At 48.2% G+C, this 27,575-nt stretch overlaps 1 protein-coding gene across 1 annotated transcript in view; it reads right to left on the bottom strand.

The window, feature by feature from the left end:
• ST3GAL2 (ST3 beta-galactoside alpha-2,3-sialyltransferase 2) overlaps positions 1 to 27,575 on the bottom strand; it is a 65,599-nt gene that overhangs the window by 18,445 nt on the left and 19,579 nt on the right. The window contains exons 2-3 of the mRNA XM_082269777.1: positions 14,995 to 15,651; positions 8,004 to 8,197 (exon numbers count right to left, since the gene is read on the bottom strand). Coding sequence (XP_082125903.1) covers positions 8,004 to 8,197; positions 14,995 to 15,336 — 536 coding nt within the window. The 5' untranslated portion in view covers positions 15,337 to 15,651. The remainder of the gene's footprint in view (positions 1 to 8,003; positions 8,198 to 14,994; positions 15,652 to 27,575) is intronic.

The raw sequence follows: 27,575 nt of genomic DNA, 5'->3' as shown, positions 1-27,575 counted from the left end.
GTCCAAATTGGGCCCAATTAGCCATTTTCCCTCCCCAATGTCATGCAACTCAGGTCAGCCTGTCAGTGCTCAGACCATACGCCGCACACTGCATCAAATTGGTCTGCATGGCTGCCGTCCCAGAAGGAAGCCTCTTCTAAAGATGATGCACAAGAAAGCCCGCAAACAGTTTTCTGAAGACAAGCAGACTAAGGACATGGATTACTGGAACCATGTCCTGTGGTCTGATGGTTCAGATGGGTGTCAAGCGTGTGTGTCGGTAACCAGGTGAGGAGTACAAAACGCAAGTGTGTCTTGCCTACAGTCAAGCATGGTGGTGGGAGTGTCATGGTCTGGGGCTGCATGAGTGCTGCCGGCACTGGGGAGCTACAGTTCATTAAGGGAACCACGAATGCCAACATGTACTGCGACATACTGAAGCAGAGCATGATCGCCTCCCTTCGGAGACTGGGCCACAGGGCAGTATTCCAACATGATTATGACGCCAAACACACCTCCAAGATGACCACTGCCTTGTTAAAGAAGCTGATGGCAAAGGTGATGGATTGGCCATATCTCCAGACCTAAACCCTATTGAGCATCTTTGGGGCATCCTCAAACAGAAGGTGGAGGAGCGCAAGGTCTCTAACATCCACCAGCTCTGTGATGTCGTCATGGAGGAATCGAAGAGGACTCCAGTGGTAACCTGTGAAGCTCTGGTGAACTCCATGCCCAAGAGGGTTAAGGCAGTGCTGGAAAATAATGGTGGCCACACAAAATATTGACACTTTGGGCCCAATTGGAACATTTTCACTTAGGGGTGTACTCACTTTTGTTGCCAGCGGTTTAGACATTAATGGCTGTGTGTTGAGTTATTTTAAGGGGACAGCAAATTTACACTGTTATACAAGCTGTACACTCACTACTTTACATTGTAGCAAAGTGTAATTTCTTCAGTGTTGCCACATGAAAAGATATAATAAAATATTTACAAAAATGTGAGGGGTGTACTCACTTTTATGAGATACTGTGTGTGTATATTTTATTATATTGTAGGGGTAAAGGTGGTATTTGTAGGGAGAAAAAAAAAAATGAGATTTTTGATTTACCGTAAAATCCATTTCTTTAATTGTTCATTGACAGACACAGCTCCTGATCTTCAGAAACATTTGGTTATACTGCCCCCTACAAGAGAAAGACAAAAGGCAGAAAAAAAATCTGGCTGCGCCTATGGGCAGTCCCAGGAGGTATACTCCCCCTCTATGCTATGGGTACTCTGTTTAGTGACAAGCAGTGTCAGAAGAATTACAACTCCACAGAGGGGTGGGTGCTGTGTCCGTCAATGAACATTAGAGAAATAGATTTTACAGTAAATCCCATTTGATCTTTCGTTCATTGACTGATACAGCTCCTGATCTTCATACCCATTGGGACGTCCTAAAGCAGTGTTAAAACATGAGGGGTGGGAACAGCAAAAAAAATTCAAGGCTAAAAACAGTAGTCAACCAAACAACAGGAGCTCAACCAAAACAACATAAACTCACTGGAAAAACACAATACACCCTAAAAGAGGATCAGCTCCTCTAAACAGCAGCCTGCAAAACCTTGCGGTCAAAAGAAGCATCCGCAGATGCCAACACATCCACTTTATAAAACTTTGTGAAAGTATGCACCGATGACCAGGTGGCCGCCTTGAAAACCTGTGTCACCGACGCCTGATGACGGAAGGCCAAGTAGAGTGCGCCTTGACAGGGAAAAGGAGGAACCTGACCCCTGATGGAATAGGCCTAAATAACTGTCTGTCTGAGCCATCTGGAAATAGTCGCAGAAGAAGCGGACAACCCTTTCCGAGGCCCATTCGTGAGCACAAATAGTGAGTGACTTCCTAAAAGACTCCTTAGCTGCCAAGTACACCCTAATTGCCCAGACCACATCCAAGGCATGTAAGGCAATTTCCTTTGAATGTTTAGGCCTGGGACACAGGGAAGGCAACACAATGTCTTCATTCAAATGAAAATCAAAGAAAACCTTTGGGCGGGAACGACAAACCGGGGCGAAGAACCACTTGATCTTGGTGAGTTACCAGGTACGGCGAACGACAGGATAGGCCAGTTCCGACACCCTGCGCACAGACGTAATAGCCACCAAAAAAAGCCACCTTCTGAGACAATGTAAGAAAGGGAATCGAGCAAAGATTCTCAAAGGGGGGCTTATGGAGGATGGAAAGCGCCAAATTAAGGTCCCAAAGGCGGCAACGGAAACTGCACTGGAGGAGCCAAATGTCGGACACCCTGAAGAAAGGTACGCGCCATGGAGTGTGTATAGTCAAGGGTCATTGGAAGAAGACAGCCAAAGCCGACACCTGGCCCTTGATGGTACTCAATGCCAATTTCTGTTAACCCCCGTGAAGGAAGGTCAAGATCCGAGCCACCAAGAAGGAGCAAGAATGAACTTCAAGAAAAACACACCACGCAATGTACGTCTACCATGTATGATGGTAGATCGTTCTAGAAGTACATTTCCTAGCTTTTAACCGTATAGGAAACACTGACTTTGATAAACCTCTTCACCTTCAGCACCTGGCATTCAACAGCCAAGCCGCCAAAGCCAGCGACTGTAAAGCAGGATGGAGGATTGGTCCTTGGAACAGCAGATTCTACCTGAGAGGAAGCCTCCAAAGAACGTCGGCGACCAGCCGCACCAGATCGGCGTACCAAGCCTGGTGAGGCCAGTCCGGGACCACTAAGATGACCGGAATCCTTTCTGCCTCGATCCTGCATAGAAGTCTTTGCTGAAGCGTTAGAGGAGGGAAGGCGTAAATCAAACGATACTGATCTCACGGGGCCACCAGCGTGTCTGTCATCTTCCAGAGGATCCTGTGATCCAGCCACAAACCTCTGCACCTTTTTGTTGAGTCGAGACCCCAACAGATCCCCCTCAGGGATGCCCCACCGGAGACCGCTGCACCTTAGAATGCCGGCTAGCTCCAGAGCAAGGATACTTCTTGTGCCCACCTGGCGATTGACATAAGCCACGGGCGTGGCATTGTCCGATTGAATGCGCACTGGACATCCCTGAAGACGACCTGTCCAATGGTCCAGACACAGTCTGATCGGTCGGAGTTCCAATACATTGATCGGTAGATCCCTAGAGCAGAATGTTTGCTGAGAACGCCTCCCCGGCCGGACAGGCTGGCATCCGTGGTGACCACTGTCCAATACAAGGGGAGGAAGGATTTGCCCAGCCGAAGCACCAGAGAACGAAGCCACCATATCAGGGACTCCTTCGATCCCCGGCTAAGCTGGATCTGATTGTCCAGAGACTGCGGAGTCTTGTCTAGTTTGGCCAGAATCTCCCTTTGCAGGGACCTCGTATGGAACTGTGCAAACAAAACTGCCTCGAAGGTAGACACCATCAGGCCCAGCACTCGAATGCAAATCCAGGGGGATGACCATCTGCTGGACAGCAGGAGACAAATTGAAGCCCGAATTTCATGAATTTGTCCAGAGGAAGGAGCACTCTGGCTAAGGCAGAGTCCAGAGTCAGACCCATATAGTCCAGCTTTGTAGAAGGAACCAGGAGCAGATTTCTGAAAATTCAGAATCCAGCCAAACTCCCTCAGAATTCGTACGGTGTTTTCCAGGTTTTCCACCAGAGCAGTAGAAGACTCCGCTCGCAGAAGGAGGTCGTCCAAGTAGCCCAGTAACGCAATCCCCCCGTTGGCATAACAATGCTAACACTTTTGTGAAGACCTGAGGAGCAGAGGCGAGACCAAAGGGTAACATCACAAACTGATAATGCTCCTCTCCTACGGCAAAGCAGAGGATGCGCTGGTGACCGGCACATATTGGAATGTGAAGGTAAGCATCCTTGATGTCAATAGAGGCAAGAATATCCTCCTGATCATTGTGCGAATGGACTCCATCCTGAACTTCTGCACTTGCACAAAGCAGTTTAGCGCCTTAAGGTCCAGGATTGGACGCACCTTGCCTTCCTTCCTGGGAACTGTAAACAGGTTTGAGTAAAAACCCTGAAAACATTCCGAAGTCAGAACCGGGACAATCACCCCTTGAAGTAATAGGTCTTGTACCATCCCAAACAGAACTTGCATTGGAGCACACAGGCTACAACAAAATGGGCACAACATAAGGGAAAATGACCCCCATGACAATCATTGAGCTACACAAACATGGCCGCCAACCGGAGACCAGCAAGACTAAGGGAAAATGACCATCAGCTACAAATGCTGAAGCATGCTGCCAGGATCTTCCCTGTGCACTCTACACCCTCTGCAAGGGGACCCCCCCAAAAGGTAGGACACACATTAGGGTAGACTCCGCCGAGCACTCTGCACCGGTCTCTGCACTGGACCCCCCCTGCACTATACCCACGCTGCAAACAGTAGGGCATGCACCTAGAGGTCTCCTACACTGGGACTCCTCCAGACTACCAGGGCACACACTATCCCAGGACCCTTACAGAGTGGGGATAGTGGGGGAGACCCAAGGGGTCTCCGCTAAATTCTCTGCCCTGGGACTCCCATCAGACTCCAGGTCCAGACAGGGGGGAAAGGGAGTGGGGGAAGCCCAGCTCACTGAGGGATTTAGGGATGGGAGGAGGGAACCTGTAGGCAGGTCTGACCGTCCCTGGAGGTTACCTTCGTCTACCAAAAAAAAAGCAAAAAAGGGGAGGGGGGGGGACTGTACCTACCCTTTCATGGTGCGGGTAATGCTCCAGACAGAATCCTCGCCACCGAAGTAGGGGAGCTGTCAGCCAAGGCACCGCTGCGACTCGAGAGAGAGAGAGGGGTTATATACCAAGCTGAGGATGGCCCATGGGCGTAGACAGGTGTTTTCTGTTCTGCCTAGTCTTACTCCTGGAGGAGGCAATATAAAAACCAGTAGTTTTGACAGCACTGTGTCTGTCGAACGAAAGAGAAAAAACTGAGTACCTATAGCAGAGAGGGAGGAGGAGTATACACCCTGGGACTGCCCATAGGCGTAGCCAGACTTTTTTTCTGCCTAGTGTCCTACTCCTGTAGGGGGTAGTATAACCCAATGGTTAAGATGATAAGGAGCTGTTTCCATCAATGAACGAAAGAGAAAGTCTATTTTGGGAGTGAAGGTCTGCTTTAATTCCCTCATTACACCTGCTATCTGTTTTATATGCACATGTAATGTAAAACAAAGGAAAGCCCAAACCCCCCCCCCCCCCTTTTCCTAAATTCACCTCTCTGCCCTCCCCCACTGCTCCTCACAGCCAACACCAATCACCTGGTTGTTGTCTGAACGTTGAATCTCGGAGAAAGTGGTGACTGAAGCACAGTGAGACCCCGTTCACACTGGGGCAACGCTACTTGCCGGGGCGACCTCACAGGTCGCGGTGCGCAGCTCGCACCGCTACCTCGGAGCGGCCGGCACGGACTTCATATAGACTTGTGTCGCTCCTATTAGAACGGGTCCACAGCTACTCTATGGCAGGCGACCTACGGCGACCTGTCAGGTGACCAGGTCGCCCCAGTGTGAACGGGGTCTGAATGCATGGGGCAGCGTGTTTGTAAACAAACCTCATGCAATTAGAATGTCATAGCGGATGTCCAGAACACCGACTGGATCCCGACTGCTAAGGGAGACCTGGAGTGGTCACTTGGCAAGCGGGTCTGAGGAGCACCAACATGCACAGATGCGCATTCCTAGTTCTCACCTGGAATGACAGTTAAAGCTTTCTTCAGGGCAAGGAGACCAGCACCTGAGAAGTATAAGAGCCAGAGAGCAGATGTCATCTGCTTCCCCCCTAATGATTTAGTCAATTTATTTGAGGATAATGGCAACCCTGTCAGTCCAATTTTGAGAAGGACTGACCTCTATTACTGCAGCAATGACTCACTTTCTGGCACAGTCACTGTGGCTTTTTGAGGTCTTTGTTGAGCAGAAGTAATCTATTTCATCGTCTTCTCTACCAGTGTGACCGATCCAAACAAAACCAATCATGCAACTAGAAGAGCGATCTCATTGTTTTACAGCAGCCTTGAAGTAAGAATGTGTTACAAAGAAACACACGTGTGTGCGACTGAGGGGGATAGGGCTAAGCAGGTATTGAGGACTATTTATTACACAGGTGATATGGTAAAGTTACTTTGTAGGGCTGCAACTAACGATTATTTTGTCTGTCGACTAATCTAACGATTATTTTTATTTTTTTGTTTAATTGAGTGTTCTTTTTTTGATTAGCTAATTAATCCTTTGAATAACTGTACAAAAAATGATACGTACAACTTCTAATATAATATTTCAACTTTTGTTACATTTTTTCCAAAAAATACTTCAATGTGGTTGAAGTTTTTACAGTACAAAAAAATGAATTGGCAAAAATAAAATGTAAAAAGGGAAAAATTTCTGCGCTAAAGATAAGTCCTCTCCTCATGCTGACCGCATGTGAGGAGAGCTGGTAAGCGACAATCCACACAGGGGACATCTACCTGATGATCAGTGCAGCCTATCAGTGCCCATCAGTGAAGGAGAAAAATGTTATAAACAGAAACTAAGAAAAACCTTTTTTTTTTCGTCTTTTTTTGTTTAACAAAAAAAAAAAAAAAAAAAAACACAGGCGGTGACTAAATACCACCAAAAGAAAGCTATGTCGGTCTAAAAAAAAAAAAAAAAAAGATAAAAAAATGTGTATGGGTACAGTGTTGAATGTGCAATTGTCGTTCAATGTGCGGCAGCGCTGAAAATTGCCCTGGGCAGGAAGGGGGTGAAAGTGCCAAGTGGTTAAGTGGTGGATGCATGTGGATTCATTTTTTTGGGGAGAATAGGGAATATTGTTTATTGTCCCTTTTAAGAAACAATAAAAAGTAACCAAACTAATCCCCCTGAAGCAGCTTTTCTCAGTATTATTGCCCTCTGAGGATCCTTGCCATCAATCTTGGCCAGTACAGAGAGCTGCTGCAGCTATCCCCTAGCCCACAGGTGTCAAACACAAGGCCCGCGGGCCGAATGCGGCCCCCCCAGGCCATTTCATGTGGCCCTCGCACCTCTCATGCAGCTGTGGCAGCCCCCTTGTCTCTGCCCCCACCTTTTCTCTGTAGTCGGCAGCAGAGAGGACAGAACTCCTTTGCCAGATCCTGCAGTACTCTGTGCAGCTGCAGAAAGGCTTGTCTCCCCCCCCCTCCTCCTCAGCAGTCCGCATCAGAGTGGAGGGCAGAACTCCTCCTACAGATCCTGCACCACTCTGTGCAGCCGCAACACCACCTTGTCTCTGCCTCCCCTGGTCTCAGCATTCAGCAGACTCTGGAAGCTGACTCCAGCCCTTCTCTGGTTCTCCTCCAGACCCTGCACTTCTTCCCAGATCCACCCTCTGGTAAGGTAAGGGGGTGCATTGTGATGTAAGGGTGTAAGGGGGCATGAGGTGCTCTGGACATCTAATCTTACAGATATAACCGGCCCTTTGAGGGAAACCATAATGCTGATGTGGCCCGCGGTGGAGGTGGAGTTTGACACCCCTGCTCTAGCCTGTCCCTGCCTTATCCCTACAGACAGGGCCATCAGCCTGCACAGTATTGTATGAATCTTTCTCTAAGCTGCGACGAGCTGTTATTTCTGCTGGAAATGGCTCTATGCCATCAGCAGCAGCATCATCGTTGCGTACTTTGTGATCTTCTCACAGCAGGGGTTGCAGCAAACACTGACACAGACATAACTCAGTGATTACCTTATCTGCCGGTCTTTTCAGACTTTCATGTCTTTCCCGGTCTTTTCATGTCTTGTGCACTCCGAGGAAGGGGAGGAGGAGAACGGCCGGCACGAGCAGGGGGCGTGTGACGCGTCAACGCCTTTCACGCATGTCGACGCATTTCTGTAGTCGACACGTCGTTGTAGCACTATTACTTTGTGACATGCACACATATTAGCCTATTTCAAACCAGTGATATTCTGAGATGAAAACCATTGTCTGGCATGCCACTTGTTTTCTACTGGAGGTCAGTTCAGACTTCCTTCCTCCAGGACACCCAAAACACTTCCTACCTCATGATGAAGTTGTGGTTGTCGATGTCCTTTCCATAGCCGGAACCTCGCAGGTTGCCTGAATTACCGACCACAGCGCAGCGGCGGCACACCAGCGGATCGTGCTGCTTGTACGGGTTCTGTCCGGGGATGATCTGGAAGAGCTGGGACAAGATCTCCGGCGTGGTGTGAGACCTGAACTGTGGCTGCAGCATCTATACAGGGAGAAAAGTCAAAAGGCCATTGAAACAAAATTACCTAAAGGAACAACTAGATGACCAATCAGATTCTTCCCTTCTGCACAAGAAATAAGCTAAATCCTGCATAGGCTAAGAACTGCCACATTCCACACTTTGTTGATAAAGAAAAATAAGAATATGTTAACTAATGGTTTAGGAGAATATTAAAGTGTAAAGCCCCGTACACACGTACCGATTGTCGGCCGTAAATATTCGGCCGACGACCGATCGGCCGATTGTAGGCTTGTTAGTATGATGCTTCCGACAGCGCATTTTCGGCCGAACAGAATCTGTCGTGCAAGCATTAAAATTTTTGTTGGCCAACACCAGAACGGCTGATTGATCGCCAGTCAGTACAGATTTCGGCCGACAGACAGCAGATTAGCAAGACTGGGCATGCTCAGAAAAGAAAAAAAGACAAGGAAAGTTAACCATCACATGATATCACTTCTGCAGTCGGCTGTTGGCCGACAAAATTTGTGTGCAGTCTTTTGCAGTTTTCAACAGACACGACAGCCCTGGACAAAAAGAGGCAGATCGTTCGGCCGACGATCGGTACGTGTGTACGGGGCTTAAGTCCAAGCAAAAGCTAACGCTAAACCTGCTCTCGGCCACATTCTAACCCTGTAAAACCAAAATCGCTGTTACCTGCCTATTCTGCAACCACACCGGTCTCCAGCAGCAGAAGGTTTGTGCAGGAGAGGACTGACAACGGCTATGAAATGAATGGGAAGTGACATCAACCATAGAGTTACTATGGGGCTTCCGTTATCGGCTGCCTCTCCTGCACCCACCTCCACGCTGAAGCCGCCTGCTGACAGCTGATGCTGGGACCGGACCAGATCGGCTGCAAATTAGGTAAGTATAGCGATTTTTGCTTTACAGGGTTAGATAGATTAGGGTTAGAATGTGGCAGAGAGCAGGTTTAGCGTTAGCTTTTGCCTGAACTTCTACTTTAAGCGATTATGTGCGAATATTCTTAAATATGTAATAACAGGTTCTCTTGCTAGGATGACTTTGTAGAAATATGATATCTGAGCAAATAGTTGTTCTCCAGTCTCAGGAAGGTCTTGGTATGCAAAGTGTAGACAAGTCTCCACTTATTCTACAGCAAAGCACTTCAGAGTATGGGTCATGGTCAAGCTGTTCCAAAATACCAGAAATTAATTTCTCCTGTTTTATGCACCAGTGCAAAGTCTTGGGTGAATGGTAGGGATGCACCGAAATGAAATTCTTGGCCGAAGCCGAATAATAATAAAATGTTTGGCCGAAGGCCGAACGCGGTGTTTTGCATTTTTTCCATTTATTTTGCCAATTTTTTGTCCTCTCTCGTCTCTCTCTCTTGTCCTCTCACTCTCTCTCTCTCTCTCTCTCTTGTCCTCTCATGTCTCTCTCTCTTGTCCTCTCTCGTCTCTCTCTCTCCCTAAATGTTACTGTAGGGAATGGGATTCAGTGCACACTGCAGCCTTGTACCATAGGGTTATTGTTAGTGACACTGTAGGGATTGGGAAGGATGCTGGGAAAGGAAATCAGGAAGCATGCAGGCAGCCTTGTAAATTTTAATTGCAGATACAGGGCACTGGGCAGGTCAGGGTTAATGTGGTAACATCAATTACTCAGTGACAGTCAGTCAGTGTGGACTCGATCAGATTATACAGTGACAGACAGTCTCTCATAGTGGTGGTAGTAGGAGGCTGGAGGTGGACTAGTAGTAGCCTGGAAAGGAGCACAGCCACATACATACATTACTCACTCGTGCACTGCAGCCCGCCCCACACATTCAGTGAGTCTTACTCTCCTCCCTAGTTTTTTCAATGGCACATTCAGGAAGCCAATCACGCCGTGAGTAGCGGCACAGCGGAACCAATCAGGTGTGCAGGCACGTTTGTGTATTATTCTGTCTTTCTAATCTTTGACTTTGCAATTCTGCTCTTCTAAGCTTTCAAAAATGTCCCCATGAGCAGGTGATTTTCTTTCTTCTTTTCCCATTATCTCCATTTATAAACAGTTTTGCTAATTATTTTTATACACAAATAGTAATATAAACTACATAACTATGAATCACAAAGAAAAAGACACAAGGAACAAGGAAAGATACACCACGCAAACCATGATGGTCTACTGAGCCCAGGGAGGAATACTGGATGTTCTATCCGGAGAAGATAAAACCCCTAAAACCCCTAAATCTCTAGTGGGGCTCATCTACATGTTCCGTCCAGCAAAGTGGTCCCTCCAAGATATCCCTCCAAAGTATGGTATTGGATGGAATGGCTGACATGCACCCAACCAGCCAATCAGAAAAGAGTACAGGGAAAGGGCCAACTTCCAACCAGTTCTCATCCAATGAGTGATAGGATCATAGTTCCTGCATATTCCTTTTCTTCCATGCTTTGTTGGAGGAATAAGAATCCCTGAGCAGAAAGGCCCCCCCCCCCCCCTGTTCCCTGTCATGGCTCATTCTACTAGGTAGAGCGAGTATTTCATAAGCCTCCCAAAACTAGGCTTCTGTTTCTAAGGTCTGCAGTGCTACTACCTGGTCTTCAGTCCTCAACTTTTACAGCAGTGGTCCTCAAACAGCGACCTACCATCTGGATGTGGCCCTTTTCTTGTGGTCCTCAAACAGCGACCTACCATCTGGATGTGGCCCTTTTCTTGTGGTCCTCAAACAGCGACCTACCATCTGGATGTGGCCCTTTGCTTGTCTTTAATTGGGTCTTTCCTCAGACACCAACAATGGGGCAATATTCCATCCACTGACACAAACAATGGAACACGTTTCCTTTCACTGACACCAATGATGCGGCACTATTCTCCCCTCTGACACAAACTATGGTGTGCTATTCCTTCCATCAACAATAGGGCACTATATTCCAACTAAAACAGATAGGGAATTTTCCTTCCACCACTGACAACAGGGCACTATTCCTCCCATTGACAACAATGGGGCACCATCCCTTCCACTGACACTCCGATGGGGCACTATTCCAGCCACTAACACCAATAATGGGGCACTATTACATCCAATGAATACAACAATGGGGCACTATTACTTCCAGTGACAGCAACGATGGGGCACTATTCCGCCTCCTCATAAAAGGTGCTAGGGTAATTTTTCAATCCAACTGACCACCACCTGGAATCATTTTTTTACTCCCACTAACTACAGAATCAGGGGCATTGTCCACTCTTGCTGACCACAGTGAACTGGCCCTTTATTTAGGTTTGTGGGCCCCTATTCTACAGGATGGATATGGCTGCTTTGGCAGATGCTCTAGGTTTGGACTGAAGGTCTTGAAGGTGGCATGTTCACCATACTACTTTTTGAGGGTTTGCCCTGCTTTGGTGTCTTTGTTCAACCCTCATTTTTGGGGACTTCTTTTGGATGTTCACATATTGGAGAGTCCTGTGCGCTCCAATTAATGTTGGAACAGAATTTTGTGCACTCAAATTTTTGTAAACTCAATTTCTCAAGAATTTCATTGGAAGACACAGCTCCCTCCCCTCTGATTGGCACCCTTGTATTGTTGGCCTGTTGCCTCTGTTTGGCAAGGACTCTACATTCTGGAAGGAACCTCTCTACTTACTGCTTTGCCATTACTGAACTTGTATGGAAATGTGCCTCTTGATCTGCATAGCGTCCAGCTACCCAGAGGTAAGGACACCAACCTAAAATTAAAAAAAAAGGGGGCAAAATGCCCTGGCATGGCTTTTAAGTAGTCTGTACGACCTATATGCCAATGCAGCCAATCCAGCTTGTATATAATAAAAGGTGTGCATGGAGGACCAGGTGGAAGGTTCACAGACCGAGGAGATCAAAGTCTGGAGATGGAAGGTCCAAAAAGTGCTCAGACAGACCTAACAGAGAAGATTCTCCGCTGGAATTAATCCACCAGCTTTACATAAAGCTATACTCAATTTAAAAATCATTGCCTGTGCCCAACCCCTCCCTACCCCCCAGTTTGCCCTTTTCCAACTCCTTATCCCAATCCTACCCCTCCATTCCTCTCTAACTTTCTATCCCACCCCCTTTCCCTACTCTTCCTCCCTATCCTACCCCTCCATTCCCCCCTTTCCCTACTCTTCCTCCCCATCTTACCCCTCCATTTCCTTTTCTTCCTCCCTATCCTACCCCATCCATTCCCCCCTTTCTCTAATCTTCCTCCCTATCTGACCCTCAATTGCCCCCCTTTCCCTACTCTTCCTTCCCATCCTACCTCTTCAATCCCATTTTCCTCCCTATCCTACCCCTCCGTTCCCCCCTTTCCCTACTCTTCCTCCCTATCCTACCCCTCCGTTCCCCCCTTTCCCTACTCTTCCTCCCTATCCTACCCCTCCGTTCCCCCCTTTCCCTACTCTTCCTCCCTATCCTACCCCTCCGTTCCCCCCTTTCCCTACTCTTCCTCCCTATCCTACCCCTCCGTTCCCCCCTTTCCCTACTCTTCCTCCCTATTCTACCCCTCCGTTCCCCCCTTTCCCTACTCTTCCTCCCTATTCTACCCCTCCGTTCCCCCCTTTCCCTACTCTTCCTCCCTATTCTACCCCTCCGTTCCCCCCCTTTCCCTACTCTTCCTCCCTATCCTACCCCACCCATCCAACTCTTTCCATCTTACTTTCTTCTCACTCATCTTCCAATTTCCTTTCCAGATTGTAAACTACAATTTACTGACCCCCCTATGGTTACAGGTACCTAAACTATCTAGCAGTACAGTACGAAGCCGGGTATTTTTCACACAATCAGATCTACTAATTTTCACAGCATCCCTTATCTTACACATACATTCCACCACAGGAGGATACAATATTTAAGCCAACACAAGAGACCCTTAGCAGGGACAGAAAACAATAAGGGTATTTATGCAAAAATCACAGGGCTATTTGTCATGTGAAACTGCACGTATGTGCGTTCTGTGCAAATAAGAGCAAAATCGAATGTTACTAGGCTACTTTCTGTCAAGGTCAAATTTTACTCATTTATATACACAATCCAGTAAAACATGAAAATACTGTATCATGGCCACTCGATTAAGGCGACGATCAGTGGAAATACTAGGATCATGAGCTTTATCTAGTGGCAATAAAGGAGAGTATGTTCCTGATGCATGTTTTTATCCATCAATGAATAACATTCGACCTGGGGGGGGGGGAAACAGTCTAGTAACGATCAGTTTCACAGGACGAAAAGCTATGCAATTTGTATTTATAAATACACCCCACATAGTGTGGACTAGGGTCTGTTAGATAAATATTTTCATGGATCTGTTCATTGCCATTCCTAGCATCTTATATTTGTTACATGCATAGAAAGGCAACTACTAAAAACAGCTCTGGCTACAGCTCAGCTTTATACTTAAAACAATGTACTGGTAACCTTGTATGCTTGCTTGCTTGCTTTCTACTTAAAGAGATACTAAACCCAGGAGCCTGCATTCATTATATCTGGTCTCCCACAGTACACAGAACATAGAAATGCAATTATTTTAGTAAATATAAACTGCTAAATACCTTTTCTCATCAGCAGTATTTAGCAGTCTTTGACTTCTATCAATGTCTGGTTAAAGCTTGCAGGGGGGGGGGGGTCATACTGCTCTGACTGTCCTCTAAGGCTGCATGACCCCCGACCCTCTGTCTGGACAGTGCTGATTGGCCCTGTGCTGATCTCATGCATCCTCCCAAGAAAAAAAAAAAAAAAACTCTCTAGCAATACACACCAAACTGAGCATGTGCAGCTTGTCCCCTAGCTTCTGTTCTATCAGGAGATGTATTGGGGACAGTGGAAGAAGGGGAGGATCACAGAAGACAGGATCAAACAGCCTTTTTGCACCTGCAGAGTATTAACCCCTTGGGTTCCACAGTGAGTTGAACTAGCATGCTTTACTGCATATACAGGCTGATTTTACGGTTGTGGGTTTAGTAACACTAAGATTGGGGGGCAGGGGAATCATGGAACAACATTGGGTCATCTGAAAGTCAATGGGGTGTTTATCTAAAGTGAGAACTTGCTGTGGACATACAAAAGGTTTAATATAGTGTGTGATAGCCACAAGACTGTATAGGAGGCACCCGGTTGAGCTGGTCACATCCAGGTGGTGACAGGAGCCCTTCACACAGGGGGGGGGGCCTTTTAGCACACACAGGGGGGGCCTTTTAGCACACATAGGGGAAGGGGGTCCCCTATACCTTATTATCGCATACATCTGCTTAGAAAGCTTCTGACCTCCATATTTAATTCTAGATACAAAAGGCAACAGAAGTCAAGGAAAACATTTTGCACATGTGCGGTCATCTCCTGGTCGGTGCTTTTCTCTTCCAGGAGTCTACACTGAGCCCAGAGCGAGAGATGTCACCAGCACACCATGGGTTTCCAAAACTGAGTCCAAAGCTTTATTCAGTGATCACATTGTTACAGCAAATAGTGTTTTGGAGCCACGCAGGACCCCTTCATTGGGCATGTGACCATGGTCACATGCCCGATGAAAGGATCCTGCGTGGCTCAGAAACATTGCCGATTGCTGTAACTATGCGATCGCTGCATAAAGCTTTGACCCAATTTTGGAGACCCATGGTGTGCTGGTGACATCTCTCGCTCCGATCGTTCACTGTCCCAGCCAGTGGTTGCTTCAGCACCCACTTTCATATACAGCCACTTTTATAGGAACGCGTGCGTTGGCACATTGGGTCCAGGGGTAAGCCGGCCCGTAAAGTGCAAACACACAAATGTTCATTTTATAAATCTCTGAAACCGAACAGAACATATTCTTACACATTTCACTCACCATCCACCAGCGCTGGACATCCGGCGACAACTCCCGATTCTCTAACGTCCACACGGGTGAGATGGAGGTGTCGTAGTGACTGTCAAACCAGGCGGAAGAGCTGGGCTGTCTCAGACACTGGCGGCAGGCGCAGTCCTTGGGAAGGCGAGGAGCCAGAGGGTGATGCTTCACTCCAGGGTAACCCGGCACCAGGCGGACAGGGTGCCCCTCGGCGGACGCCCATCCTGCCAGCTCCGAGTACACAGGGGCTTCGGTGCCATTGTGGGAGAACGTGAACAGGAGTGACATGACGAACAGGAGGGCGGTGGTGCTCAGAATCCATATTCGTAAGGAGCACCTCATCCTGATGCCGTCCTTAAAAGGGGACCCAGACAGCGAGTCCCTCCTCTCCACAGCATGGGCCTCCACCCTGAACCTGCTAGGGCTTCTTTCTTCTATGGCTAGGCAGTTCGGGGCTAGTGGTCATAGGATGTGCGAGCTCTCCGGTGAGCACTCCCAGGATATGGAGGTGACCGGGCGCAGCGGATATCATTAATCTCGGTGTCCAGCCCGCCTGACGCACGTGGCTTCTGTTCATGTGTCTCGGGCAGTCCTGAATCCTTTATGTGGGTCACCGAGCCATCAGCGGTTCATCTTACAGATTAAAAGGGACATCACCTGAAACGAGAAGCAAAGAAGTGGTCAGAGGTGACGCTTGCTGTAATTAAAGACGAGCACCTGTAATATATCTCCGCAGGCAGCGTTTCGCCCTATACACGTGTGCTTAGGACTACAACAACCTGCTCAGTACAGTGCAGGGACAGGCTTGGCTCCCCGGCTGCACAGCCCCAGCCAGGGAGGGAAAAGGGCTATTGAATTCCTGGCTCTGTGATAAGGAGGTCACATGACACCTAATCCGCCCCCATAGCACATGCCTTACAATAATACGCTGATCTGCCAGTGCCTCGGATGCCCCTGAACATCTGTCCAGGGAGGAGGGGGCTGCACACAAAACAGGCAATGGGGTGCAAAACCGCAGCATGCTCCCACTTCAGGCACCAGGGGGGTTAAATACGCCAAGCATGAAAAGGCTGAACTGCAGGAAGCACAATGAAGGGATTTCTATGTATTGCAGTCCCCGGCCTTTGCAGTCAGCAACCACAGCCAAGAATGTGAGCCTGGACCGAGCATGTCTGCAGACAGGCGGACCGAGCGTACCGATGACTCACTGCGCTCCAGCCTTTGTACACCCCAATAACCCCGACAATTCTACAGCCAGACTAGATCACACCCAGCACAGGCTCAATGAGAAATAGAATGCAGGAGGAGATGGAGCGCAAGAACATATTACAGGAAAATAAACCACTGTGCACAACTGTCATTTCATTAAAGAGGACCTGTCAGTGACTTCACTCATGAATAAATCCCTGACATGTCATAATATACTGCAACAGTATCGGGTCTCATCTTTTATCATTAAAAAGTCATCCTTAACTTCACTATGCCTAGGCTAATCTGTCATCAGTCTGCTGCAGGCAGGATGAAGTGTTTGCTCAGTTTCCTCTATCCCAATGATCAGTCCGCTGCAGGCAGGAGAAATCATTTGCTCAGCCTCCTCTCCTCCACTTATTGGTCTGCTGCAGGAAGGAGAAAGCATTTGCTCAGCCTCCCCCCAGTGATTAGTCTGCTGCAGGCAGGAGAAAGAATTTGCTCAGTCTCCTGTCCTGCAGTGATCAGTCTGCTGCAGGCAGGGGAAAGCATTTGCTCAGCCTCCTCTCCTCCAGTGATTAGTCTGCTGCAGGCAGGAGAAAATTTGCTCAGACTCCACTGATCAGTCTGCTGCAGGCAAGAGAAAACATTTGCTCAGCCTCCTCTCCTCCACTGATCAGTCTGCTGCAGGCAGGAGAAAGCATTTGCTCAGCCTCCTCTCCTCCACTGATCAGTCTGCTGCAGGCAGAAGAAAGCATTTGCTCAGCCTCCTCTCCTCCACTGATCAGTCTGCTGCAGGCAGAAGAAAGCATTTGCTCAGGCTCCTCTTCTCCACTGATTAGTCTGCTGCAGGCAGGAGAAAGCATTTGCTCAGTCTCCTCTTCTCCAGCAATTAGTCTAGCTGCAGGCAGGAGGAAGCATCAGCTCAGTTTCTTCTCTCCAAGTTATCAGTCTGCCGCAGCCAGAAGGAAGCATTTTGCTCATTCTCCTCTCCCCCAGTGATTAGTCTGCTGCAGGCAGGATAAGGCATTTGTTCAGTTTCCGCTCTCCTAGTGATCAGTCTGCTGCAGGTAAGAGGAAACATTTGCTCAGTCTCCTCTCTTCTGCAAGCAGGAGGAAACAGTTTCTTGGTCTCCTCTCCCCAAGCAGTCAGTCTGCTGCAGGCAGGAGGAATCAATTTCCCATTCTTATCCCCTCAGTGATTAGACAGTAAGGCCTCTTGCACACTGCAGCTTGAAAAAGCTCAGTAAAGCTTTTTTTTTTTTTTTTTTTTTTTTTCTGAGCTAAAACACAGCTTATTAATTGTAATGTGCCTGTGCACACAGGAGCATAAACAAGCACCAGGCATTCTTCAGTAAAAACCAAACAGAAAAATCTGCATTTTGGTCAGTAATTTACGCCTCATGCGCGCAAATGTCCATTTACAAAATGTGCAGAACAAGAACGTGAGAATACGTTTCTTCGCATTTGTGCGTAAATGCACAAATGCATCTGTGCAAATATACACGCAAATACATACAAACTGCTGAAAAAGTAGATGCTCAAACAGGAGTATCGTGTGCAAGAGGCCTTACATTGTATTTTGTAGCAAGCCAAAAAAGGTGATAGGAGGCAGTAAGAGCGGATCTGTGCCAGATATTTTGTGAGCACAGCCAAGTACTGCACAGGCACCAGGATTTACACAATTCTGAGCCACCATTTCAGACTAAATGACAACCCTGGATGATGCTTGAACAAAGATGACGCAGTCCTCCTATGGCAAAAAGGAGATGCAGGCGTTGTCAGTGGGAGCACCGTGATTCATTGGTAATAAAAACCTGAAGTGTTATACAGAGCGTTACTCGGCATGATGCACCTCTGAAAGATATAACCAATGATAGGTCCACTTTAAGGTTGCAGTGTACATATAGTGATGTACTTAGAATTAAGGAAATGATGGGCCGGTGCTCTGATCCCTCCAGAATTCTTACAAGTTTCCTCCCAGGAAAGTTCTTGTGTAATAAGTGACCACACGGCTCTAATTTATCACGCTCTACAACCTCATTATCATTAAAGCTGTATTAAAGGAAAAATAACCCTCTACTGCTCAGGATTTTTTCTCTGGAACTTTCTACATGTGGGTGGCATAAGGAAGACCACTAAGCATTCTGGAGCTCACAGCACTATAAAAAGGAAGATGATCCTGGCCAAAACTGGCCCTACGGCCCCTCAACAATTACTATAACCTATTAGCTGCTAGATCTTTGTCCCCCAAGACAAGGTCATTGTTAAGGAAAGGAGGGGGGCTGGGGGTACCTTTCTGCTCTCCGGACTCAGTCTTCATATAAAAGTGACAACCAAATGCGTTACAAGAACTTCTGGCCAACTGCGCCACAGCGATCCCCCCTCTGGCCAACTAAGCCACAGCGACCCCCCCCCCCCGGCCAAATAAGCCACAGTGATCCCCCCCCCCTCTGGCCAACCAAGCCACAGCGATCCCCCCCCCCGACCTCTGGCCAACTGAGCCACAGCGCTCCACGCCCCCTCTGGCCAACTGAGCCACAGCAATCCCCCCCCCCCCTGTGGCCAACTGAGCCACAGCAATCCCCCCCCCTCTGGCCAACTAAGCCACAGCAAGCCACGCCTGGCCAACTAAGCCACAGCGACCCCCCCTCCAGCCAACTGCGCCATAGTGGTGCCCCTCTAGCCAACTGCGCCATAGTGGTGCCCCTCTAGCCAACTGCGCCGTAGTGGTGCCCCTCTAGCCAACTGCGCCGTAGTGGTGCCCCTCTAGCCAACTGCGCCGTAGTGGTGCCCCTCTAGCCAACTGCGCCGTAGTGGTGCCCCTCTAGCCAACTGCGCCATAGTGGTGTCCCTCTAGCCAACTGCGCCATAGTGATGTCCCTCCAGCCAACTGCCCATAGTGATGTCCCTCTAGCCAACTGCGCCATAATGATGTCCCTCTAGCCAACTACCCATAGTGATTCCCCTCTAGCCAACTGCGCTATATTGATGCCCCTCTGGCCAACTGCGCCATAGTGGTCCCTCTCTGGCCAACTGCGCCATAGTGGTCCCTCTCTGGCCAATTGCGACAAAAGAAATTAGTCTTAGACCAAGTAAATAAAAGTGATCCCTTTCTGCCAGTACCTACTCTACTGTGCAAAATGCCAAATATCTGCCTACAGCATACTATAATGGCCATTTAGTGGCAGACAGACACAGTTAGGCGGGGAACTATAGGATCAGGTTCAGTCACTGACCTGCACTATGCAACAGAAAGAGATAAATGTACTCAAAGCCGAATAATTCACATAACTGAACACTGAAACATTGCTATACAACTTTAAAATATGTATAGAAATTTTTTATAAATAAACAGGGCTTTTAGGCTCATAAAATATGCAATACGTGTTCCAGCTGGCCAACTACATCAAAGCGATCCTTCCCTGGTAACTGAAGTGACCAAGCTGGAGTCTAGTTCCATTCCAACTGTGTATACAAGCAGGAGAGGCAGCCCTTTTGGGGGCGCAGGCCTGCTAGGAGAGGCAGCCCTTTTGGGGGCGCAGGCCGCCGGGAGAGGCAGCGCTTTTGGGGGCAGACCGCCGGGAGAGGCACCGCTTTTGGGCGCAGGCCGCCAGGAGAGGCACCGCTTTTGGGCGCAGGCCGCCAGGAGAGGCACCGCTTTTGGGCGCAGGCCGCCAGGAGAGGCACCGCTTTTGGGCGCAGGCCGCCAGGAGAGGCACCGCTTTTGGGCGCAGGCCGCCAGGAGAGGCACCGCTTTTGGGCGCAGGCCGCCAGGAGAGGCACCGCTTTTGGGCGCAGGCCGCCAGGAGAGGCACCGCTTTTGGGCGCAGGCCGCCAGGAGAGGCACCGCTTTTGGGCGCAGGCCGCCAGGAGAGGCACCGCTTTTGGGCGCAGGCCTGCTAGGAGAGGCACCGCTTCTGGGCGCAGGCCGCCAGGAGAGGCAGTGCCCCTCACTCACTTAAACCAGAGAGGGATCACTTGAATGTACAATATAGGTGAACCAAGAAGCCCTGTTTTTATGTAAAAGACTGCTAGAACTGTGTTGGTGTATAGCGGAGTGCAGAGAGTAAATTGAGAATCTTCAAGTCCGTTCATGATGACATCCTTTACAAAATGATAAAAACTTTAAATATTCTATACTTATATTTGCATTAGAGGAAGATATGCAAACTGAGCAGGATTCCTTCACTCGTGTATAGGAATGGGTCACAATGTCTGACGCTCATAAAGCAGCTCTCTGTGCACCAACGCTGCATAGAAAGAAAAAAAAAAAAAAGTCCTAAGCCTCCCCCTGGCCAGCCCTGGTGAGAATGCCTGGGGCCCTTCCACTTCCTGAGGCCCCGGTTGGAGATAAGGCTCCACTACATATCACAACATAACATTTTAACAGCTGCCTCTAACCCCAAGCTCAACCACAGCTTGTACACTGCATCATTTACAATTTACATGGTTTTCCCCCTAAATACCCATTTTCACCATTTTGCCAGCTCCATGCGGCTGATCTCCTGCAACCGCTGCCTGCCACTTCTGCTCTACATGCACTCGCTCCAGCATCTGCAACGCATGGCTCTGGTCCGGCTTCCTGATTGGGACAATGGTGGGCCATGCCTGCTCAAGAGTGTGCATAGCAGCCCATGAAGGGGGCCTGTGACATGGTCATAACACAGGAACACACCTGGGGGGGGGGGGGGGGGGGGAGTGTTGTCACCTGATAACAGGAAGTGCCTCAACAAGAAACTTTGTAGAAGGATCAGCAGAAATTAGTTTAATGAAGGCTGCAGATTTATAAATACTGAAAACAATGTTTGAAATATGTTTAAGGGTCCATTCACACTAGCGCGTCTTGTCAGGCGACTTGGTCACCTGACAAGTCGCGGTCGGTCGCTCGCCATTGAATAGTACAGGACCCGTTCTAATAGGAGCGACACAAGTCGCTCCGACTTAGAAAAAGGGTCCTGTACTACTTTGGGGTTACCTGGAGGCGAATTGCATTGACTTCAATTATATGAAGTCCCTGCAAGTCACGCCGAGGTCACGGTGCAGGCTGTGCACCGCGACTTCACAGGTCGCCCCAGCAAGTCGTGTCGCGCCAGTCTGAATGGGCGCTTAGTCCCGGTTCACACTATTGCGATTGGGGAGCACTGCGAATATACTGCGTGTTCCCCCATCGCATCCGCAGCACAGGCAGTTCACACTGCCATATGCGATACGCTGGGGGTGTCAATTCAAAGTTAAAGCGGAGTTCCGGCCACAAAATCATGCCTGTAGATTTTATGGCATCCGCTTCCTTATCCCTACCTGAGCAAGAATTGGATATTCCCAGCTTTTTTTTTTGCTTACTTACCTTATTAGAGAGGATAATATACTCATCTTACCATCCACTTCCACCTGCCTCGGCCTGCGCCGTCACTTCCGCTTTGCAATGATTCCTGGGAGCTGAACGTCATCGCTCCCAGGAATCAATGCGCCTGCACCGGCCCCGACGTCAGTTCCGGTGCAGGCGCCGTCATACCTTGCTAAACAGCTTCTGGGCATGCCCAGAAGCTGTGCAGAGATGACGCTGCAGACCCGGAAGTGACGGCGGGGCCGGTGTTGTGACCGAATGCTATACTCCCTCAGATTGCTATACCCTCGTCACTTCAGCCTGGGTGCGCATGCGCACAAGGCATTCTGGAGGTCCTTTGAGAAGCGTTCTTACAGGGGGCGGAAGAGTTCTTGCAGGGGGCGGGGCGGGAGGCGGTAGATGCAAATATCATCTAGTTCTTACAAGGGGCGGGGAGGATTAGTAGACATAGAGTTCTTACAGGGGGCGGGGCAGGAAGGATTAGGAGACTTGCGGCTGTGTTTTAATATTTATCTTCAATATATATATATATATATATATATATATATATATATATATATATATATATATATATATATATATATATATATATATATATATATATATATATTATTTTTTTTTATTCTTCCATATATGTGTGTGTGTGTATATAATTGTTTTTAATGCGAATATTCATTATTTTATTATTATTATTTTATTATTTAGTATGCAGTACCGAAGGAATATGTGTGTATATATTTTTTTTTTTAATAGTAATATTCATTATTTTATTATTATTTTATTATTTAGTATACAGCGGTACCGAAGGAACTACTTTTAATACATTTATTACACGGCCGCAAGTCTCCTAATCCTCCCTGCCCCGCCCCCTGTAAGAACTCGATGTCTACTAATCCTCCCCGCCCCTTGTAAGAACTAAATGATATTTGCATCTACCGCCTCCCGCCCCGCCCCCTGCAAGAACTCTTCCGCCCCCTGTAAGAATGCTTTTCAGAGGACCTCCAGAATGCCTTGTGCGCATGCGCACCCAGGCGGAAGTGACGAGGGTATAGCAATCTGAGGGGGTAAAGAATTCTGTCACAACACCGGCGCAGTGCATCGTGGGACCGAAAAGGACGGAAGAGGACCGCGCTGGCTTCAAGCTGCCCACACCTGAGATGGCAGCGCTGGAGAAGAAATTTTAAAAGTAAGTATTTCTTCTAAAAGGTAAGTGCGAACCGGGACAGATCAGAGGCTAGCCATTGTGGAATGTACTAGCCCTGACTGTCCCCGGGGTATGTTCATTGAAATGTTTTTTCTGTGGCCGGAACTCCGCTTTAACAACACTCCCAGATCAGATCGCATATCGCAGTGCGATCTGACAGTTCGCACAGGAATCGGATCGCACTAGTGTGACCTACCATGCAATCCGATTCTGCTGCGGACCAAAAAAAGGGTCATGTGCGAGTTCACGGTGATTGCGGTGCAAATTCAGCCATACAAACTGTATGGCTGAATTCACACCGCACAGACATCACATGTGATTTTTAGGAGCAGTGCGCCCCGAATCACATGCAATGTCTATCATCGCAATAGTGTGAACCGGGACTTAAGCTTCTATAATATATTACGGATTAGGTTTATATCTACTTTAATAAAGACATCCAGATTCCGCCCCCCTTACAAAAGTTAATGTTAGAGTCACTGTGAGGCCAGTAACAAAATTGTGTGACTGTGGGGGTAAGGAGGGACACAGAGTGTAAGCTCCTCTGGTGCAGACATGACTCAGTGTTCTCGGTATGACACTGCACTATATCAGAGCTATATAAATGTTTTATAATATTATGAATAGTTTGTGATGGGAGACATTAAAGTGCAAGCTCCTATGGTGCAGACACATAACTGACTCAGTGTTCTCTGTACGACGCTACAGTATACGTCAGCTATATAAATGTTTTATTATAATAATAATAATAATAATAATAATAATAATAATAATAATAATAATAATGTGTGACAGAGGACATTAGAGTGTAAGCTCTTCTGGTGCAGAGACTGATGTGACTGGCTCAGTGTTCTCTGTACAACACTGCAGTATATGTCAGAGCTATATAAAACGCATAATAATAATAATAATAATAATAATAATAATAATAATAAGTCACTGTGGGGGGACATTAGAGCCTAAGCTTCTCTGGTGCAGAGACTGAGACTACGTGTTCTTTGAGAGACTGAGACTACGTGTTCTTTGTACAGCACTGTGGTGTATGTCAGAGCTATATAAATGTATAATAGTGTGTGACGGACGGACCAAGACCAAATGGGGGGGGGGGGGGGGGGACACACACAGAGTGTAAGCTCCTCTGGTATAGAGACTGTTGTGACTGGCTCGGTGTTCTCTGTACACACTGCAGTATATGTCAGAGCTATATAAAAGTTATAACTGTGTGTGACCATGGTTGGACAGAGTGTAAGCTCCTCTGGTGCAGAGACTGATGTGACTGGCTCAGTGTTCTCTGTACAGCACGTCGGTATACACTGATCAGCCATAACATTATGACCACCCACCTAATATTGAGTATGGCCCCCTTTTGCTAAAACAGCCCTGACCGATTGAGGCATGGACACCAAAGTAACATCCACATGAATGGCAGGACAGAAGTTTTCCCAGCAGAACATTGCCCAAAGCATCGCACTGCCTCTGCTGACTTGCTTTCCTTTACCGCATCCTGGTGTCATCTCTTCCCCAGGTAAGTGACGCTCACACACCCGGCTATCCACATGATGTATGAAAACGTGATTCATCCTTTTACCCCCGCAAAGCCCTTCCAAACCCTCCCTCTCTGTCACTCTCTTTCAAGATGCACTGTATTCGTCTGTTTTCTCCAATTTCTCTAAGGATTGCAGCAATTTATCGGCCTCCTGGACCAGCATAACGCTTTTTCAATGACTTCGCTGCCTGGCTATCCTACTTTTTCGAAATACCCACTATCATTCTTAGCGACTTCAACATCCCTGTCAAAGTTAACAGCCCAGCTACAACTCAACTCCTCAACTTAACCTCCTCTTTTGACCTGACTCAATGGACACAAACTTCCACTCACTCCAATGGTAATACCCTCGACCTTATATTCTCCCATATCTGCTCTGCCAGCAACCTCACCAGCACCTCCTTTCCTCTCTCGGATCACAACCTCATCAGTTTCACCGTATCCTTGCCTCAAATCACCCATCCCTCCAAGCAGTAAACAATTACCTGTAGGAACCTTCGTCACTTTACCCCCTCTCTCCTCTATTCTGCTACTGACCACCTACATGACAATATCTCCCCTGTCCTGTCCTGACCTGGCCTCCTCAGTTTACAACAGTTCACTCTCATCATCACTTAATGCACTTGCTCCTCTAACTACACGCAGAATCAGGCCCTGACCATTGCAACCCTGGCAAACTGACAACAGTAGAAATCTCAAGAGACATTGCCGTGCTCTTGAACGACGGTGGCGTAAAACCAAATGCCTGCAGGACTTGACCCTATATAAATCTGCTCTCCAAACCTACAATTCATACCTCCATGCTGCCAAACAAGCCTACTTTGTCTCTCTTATTACTACCCTGTCATCCAGTCCCCGCCGGCTCTGCTCAACTTTTAACTCTCTGCTTCGTCCCCCACCCTCTCTACTCACTAACTGCCCAAGAGATTGCCAATCAATTCAAAGACAAGGTTGATGCAATACGTGAGCACATCTTCCCCACTCAACATACCTTGCCTAACAGCACAGTCAACACTCTCCGCCTTTGAAATGGCTACTACTGAAGAGGTTAAAAAAATTCTCAGATTCCTGCTTAACCACCTGTTCCTGTCCCTCACAACTACTATGGACACCCTCTTATTCCATCCTATGCTCCATTACTCACACCTTCAATCTCTCCTTCTCTAGTGGCACCTTCCCCTCCCCTCTAAAACATGCGCAGATCACTCCCATACTTAAAAAGCTCTCACTGGACCCCACCAACCTGAACTTAAATCGGAGTTCCACCCAAAAGTGGAACTTCCGCTTTAGGTAGTTCTAACCACCTGACATGCCACATTTGGCATGTCATTTTTTTTTTGGGGGGGGGGGTGGGAGCGGCACCTGGTTTTGACAGGTACCCGCTCCCACTTCCGCTCAGAGCGCCGCGGCGCCCTGAGCGGAAGTTCTCCTCTCCCCCTCCCTCCCTGCAATCTTCTGGGACACGTCAGAGGTCCCAGAAGATTGCCGGCCAATCACAACGCGTAGCGCAACTCGCGCATGCTCAGTGCGTACCCGGCTGTGAATCCGCAAACTGTCACAGCCGGGTGCCCACACCAGTGATGCCGGCGCCGCAGAGCAGAGAGGGAGAAGAGCGAGGCTTCGGGCGGCCGCATCGCTGGACAGGTGAGTGTGTGAGGCTGGAACTCCGCTTTAAGACCCATCTCACTGCTCCCATTCACTTCTAAACTTCTAGAATGCTTAGTCTACAACCGTCTCAGCCCCTACCTCAGTGAAAATAACCTTCTTGATCCCTTACAGTCTGGCTTTCGCTCGCAGCACTCCACAGAAACTGCCTTACTAAAACTCACCAACGATTTACTAACTGCTAAAACCAATGGCCACTACTCCATACTTCTATTCCTTGACCTCTCTGCGGCCTCTGATACTGTTGACCACCCGCTCCTTCTTAATAAACACCATTCCCTTGGCCTCCAAGATTCTGCTCCTATTTTGGTTCTCCTCCTACCTATCGCAGCGCTCCTTCAGTGTTACCCACAACTCTACCTCCTCCTCCCCATTGCACCTTTCTGTGGGGGTTCCCCAAGGCTCTGTTCTTGGACCCCTCCTCTTCTATCTACACCGCCTCCCTTGGTCACTTGATAACCGCCCACGGCTTCCAATACATCTATACGCCGATGACCCTCAAATCTATCTATCTGTCTACTCCTCACCTCACTCCTTCAGTCTCCTCTCGCATTGCTAACTAAAGCCTCGTACACACGCAACGATTATCGACCGACCGATCGGCCGTCTTTTGTCCAGTGTTGTTGTGTTAGTTGAAATGTGCTCTAGACTGCACACTAATTTTCTCGGCCAACAAAAACCAACTTCAGAAGTGATGTCATGTGCTGGTTTACTTTCCGTGTGTTTTCTTCTCTGAGCATGCCCAGTCTTGCTCATCAGATTTTTGTCTGCCGAAATCTGTACTGACTGACGGAAAATCGGCCGTTCTGTTGACGGCCAACAAAAATTTTATAGCCTGCACACCAGATTTTGATCGGCCGAAAAGTAGCAGTCGGTTGTCGAAAGCATCATACTAACAAGCCGAAAATCGGCCGATCTCTCCAAAATGGAGCTGGTAATATTCCCCCCTGCCCTTGCCCCCCTCCACGACTTTTCCATCAAAATTAGTTATGCAACCATCAATCCCTCCCCTCAAGCCTCAAGGTGTAATCCTAGACTCTGACCTGTCCTTTCAGCCCCAAATCCAATCATTATCAAAAGCTTATAGACTTCACCTCCGCAACATCTCTAAAATTCGCCCCTTTTTAACATCTGAAACCACCAAGCTACTCATTCACTCCCTTGTTATTTCTCGCCTCGACTATTGCAACTCCCTTCTCATAGGCCTACCGCTCCATAGGCTATCCCCTCTTCAGTCTATCATGAATGCTGCTGCCAGGCTTATACACCTTACCAACCGCTTAGTGTCTGCCTCCCCTCTCTGCCAATCCCTACACTGGCTCCCAATTGCCCAGCGAATTTAATTCAAAATACTAACCACAACATACAAAGCCATTCACAACTCTGCCCCGAGCTACATCACCAATCTTGTCTCCAAATATCACCCAAACCGTCCTCTCCGCTCCTCTCAAGACCCCTTGTCTCCTCCTCCCATGCTCGTCTCCAGGATTTCTCCAGGGCCCCTCCCATCCTCTGGAACACTCTACCGCAACCTGTACGGCTATCTTCTACTCTAGCTGCTTTCACGCTATCCCTGAAAACTCATCTCTTCGGGGAAGCCTATCACACCGCCAACTAATCTTCCATCAGCT

Source organism: Pelophylax lessonae (assembly GCF_965119305.1).
Source record: "Pelophylax lessonae genome assembly, chromosome: 10".
Taxonomy (NCBI): domain Eukaryota; kingdom Metazoa; phylum Chordata; class Amphibia; order Anura; family Ranidae; genus Pelophylax; species Pelophylax lessonae.
Note: the sequence above shows the minus strand (reverse complement) of the source record. Positions and strands in the feature narration are given on the sequence as shown.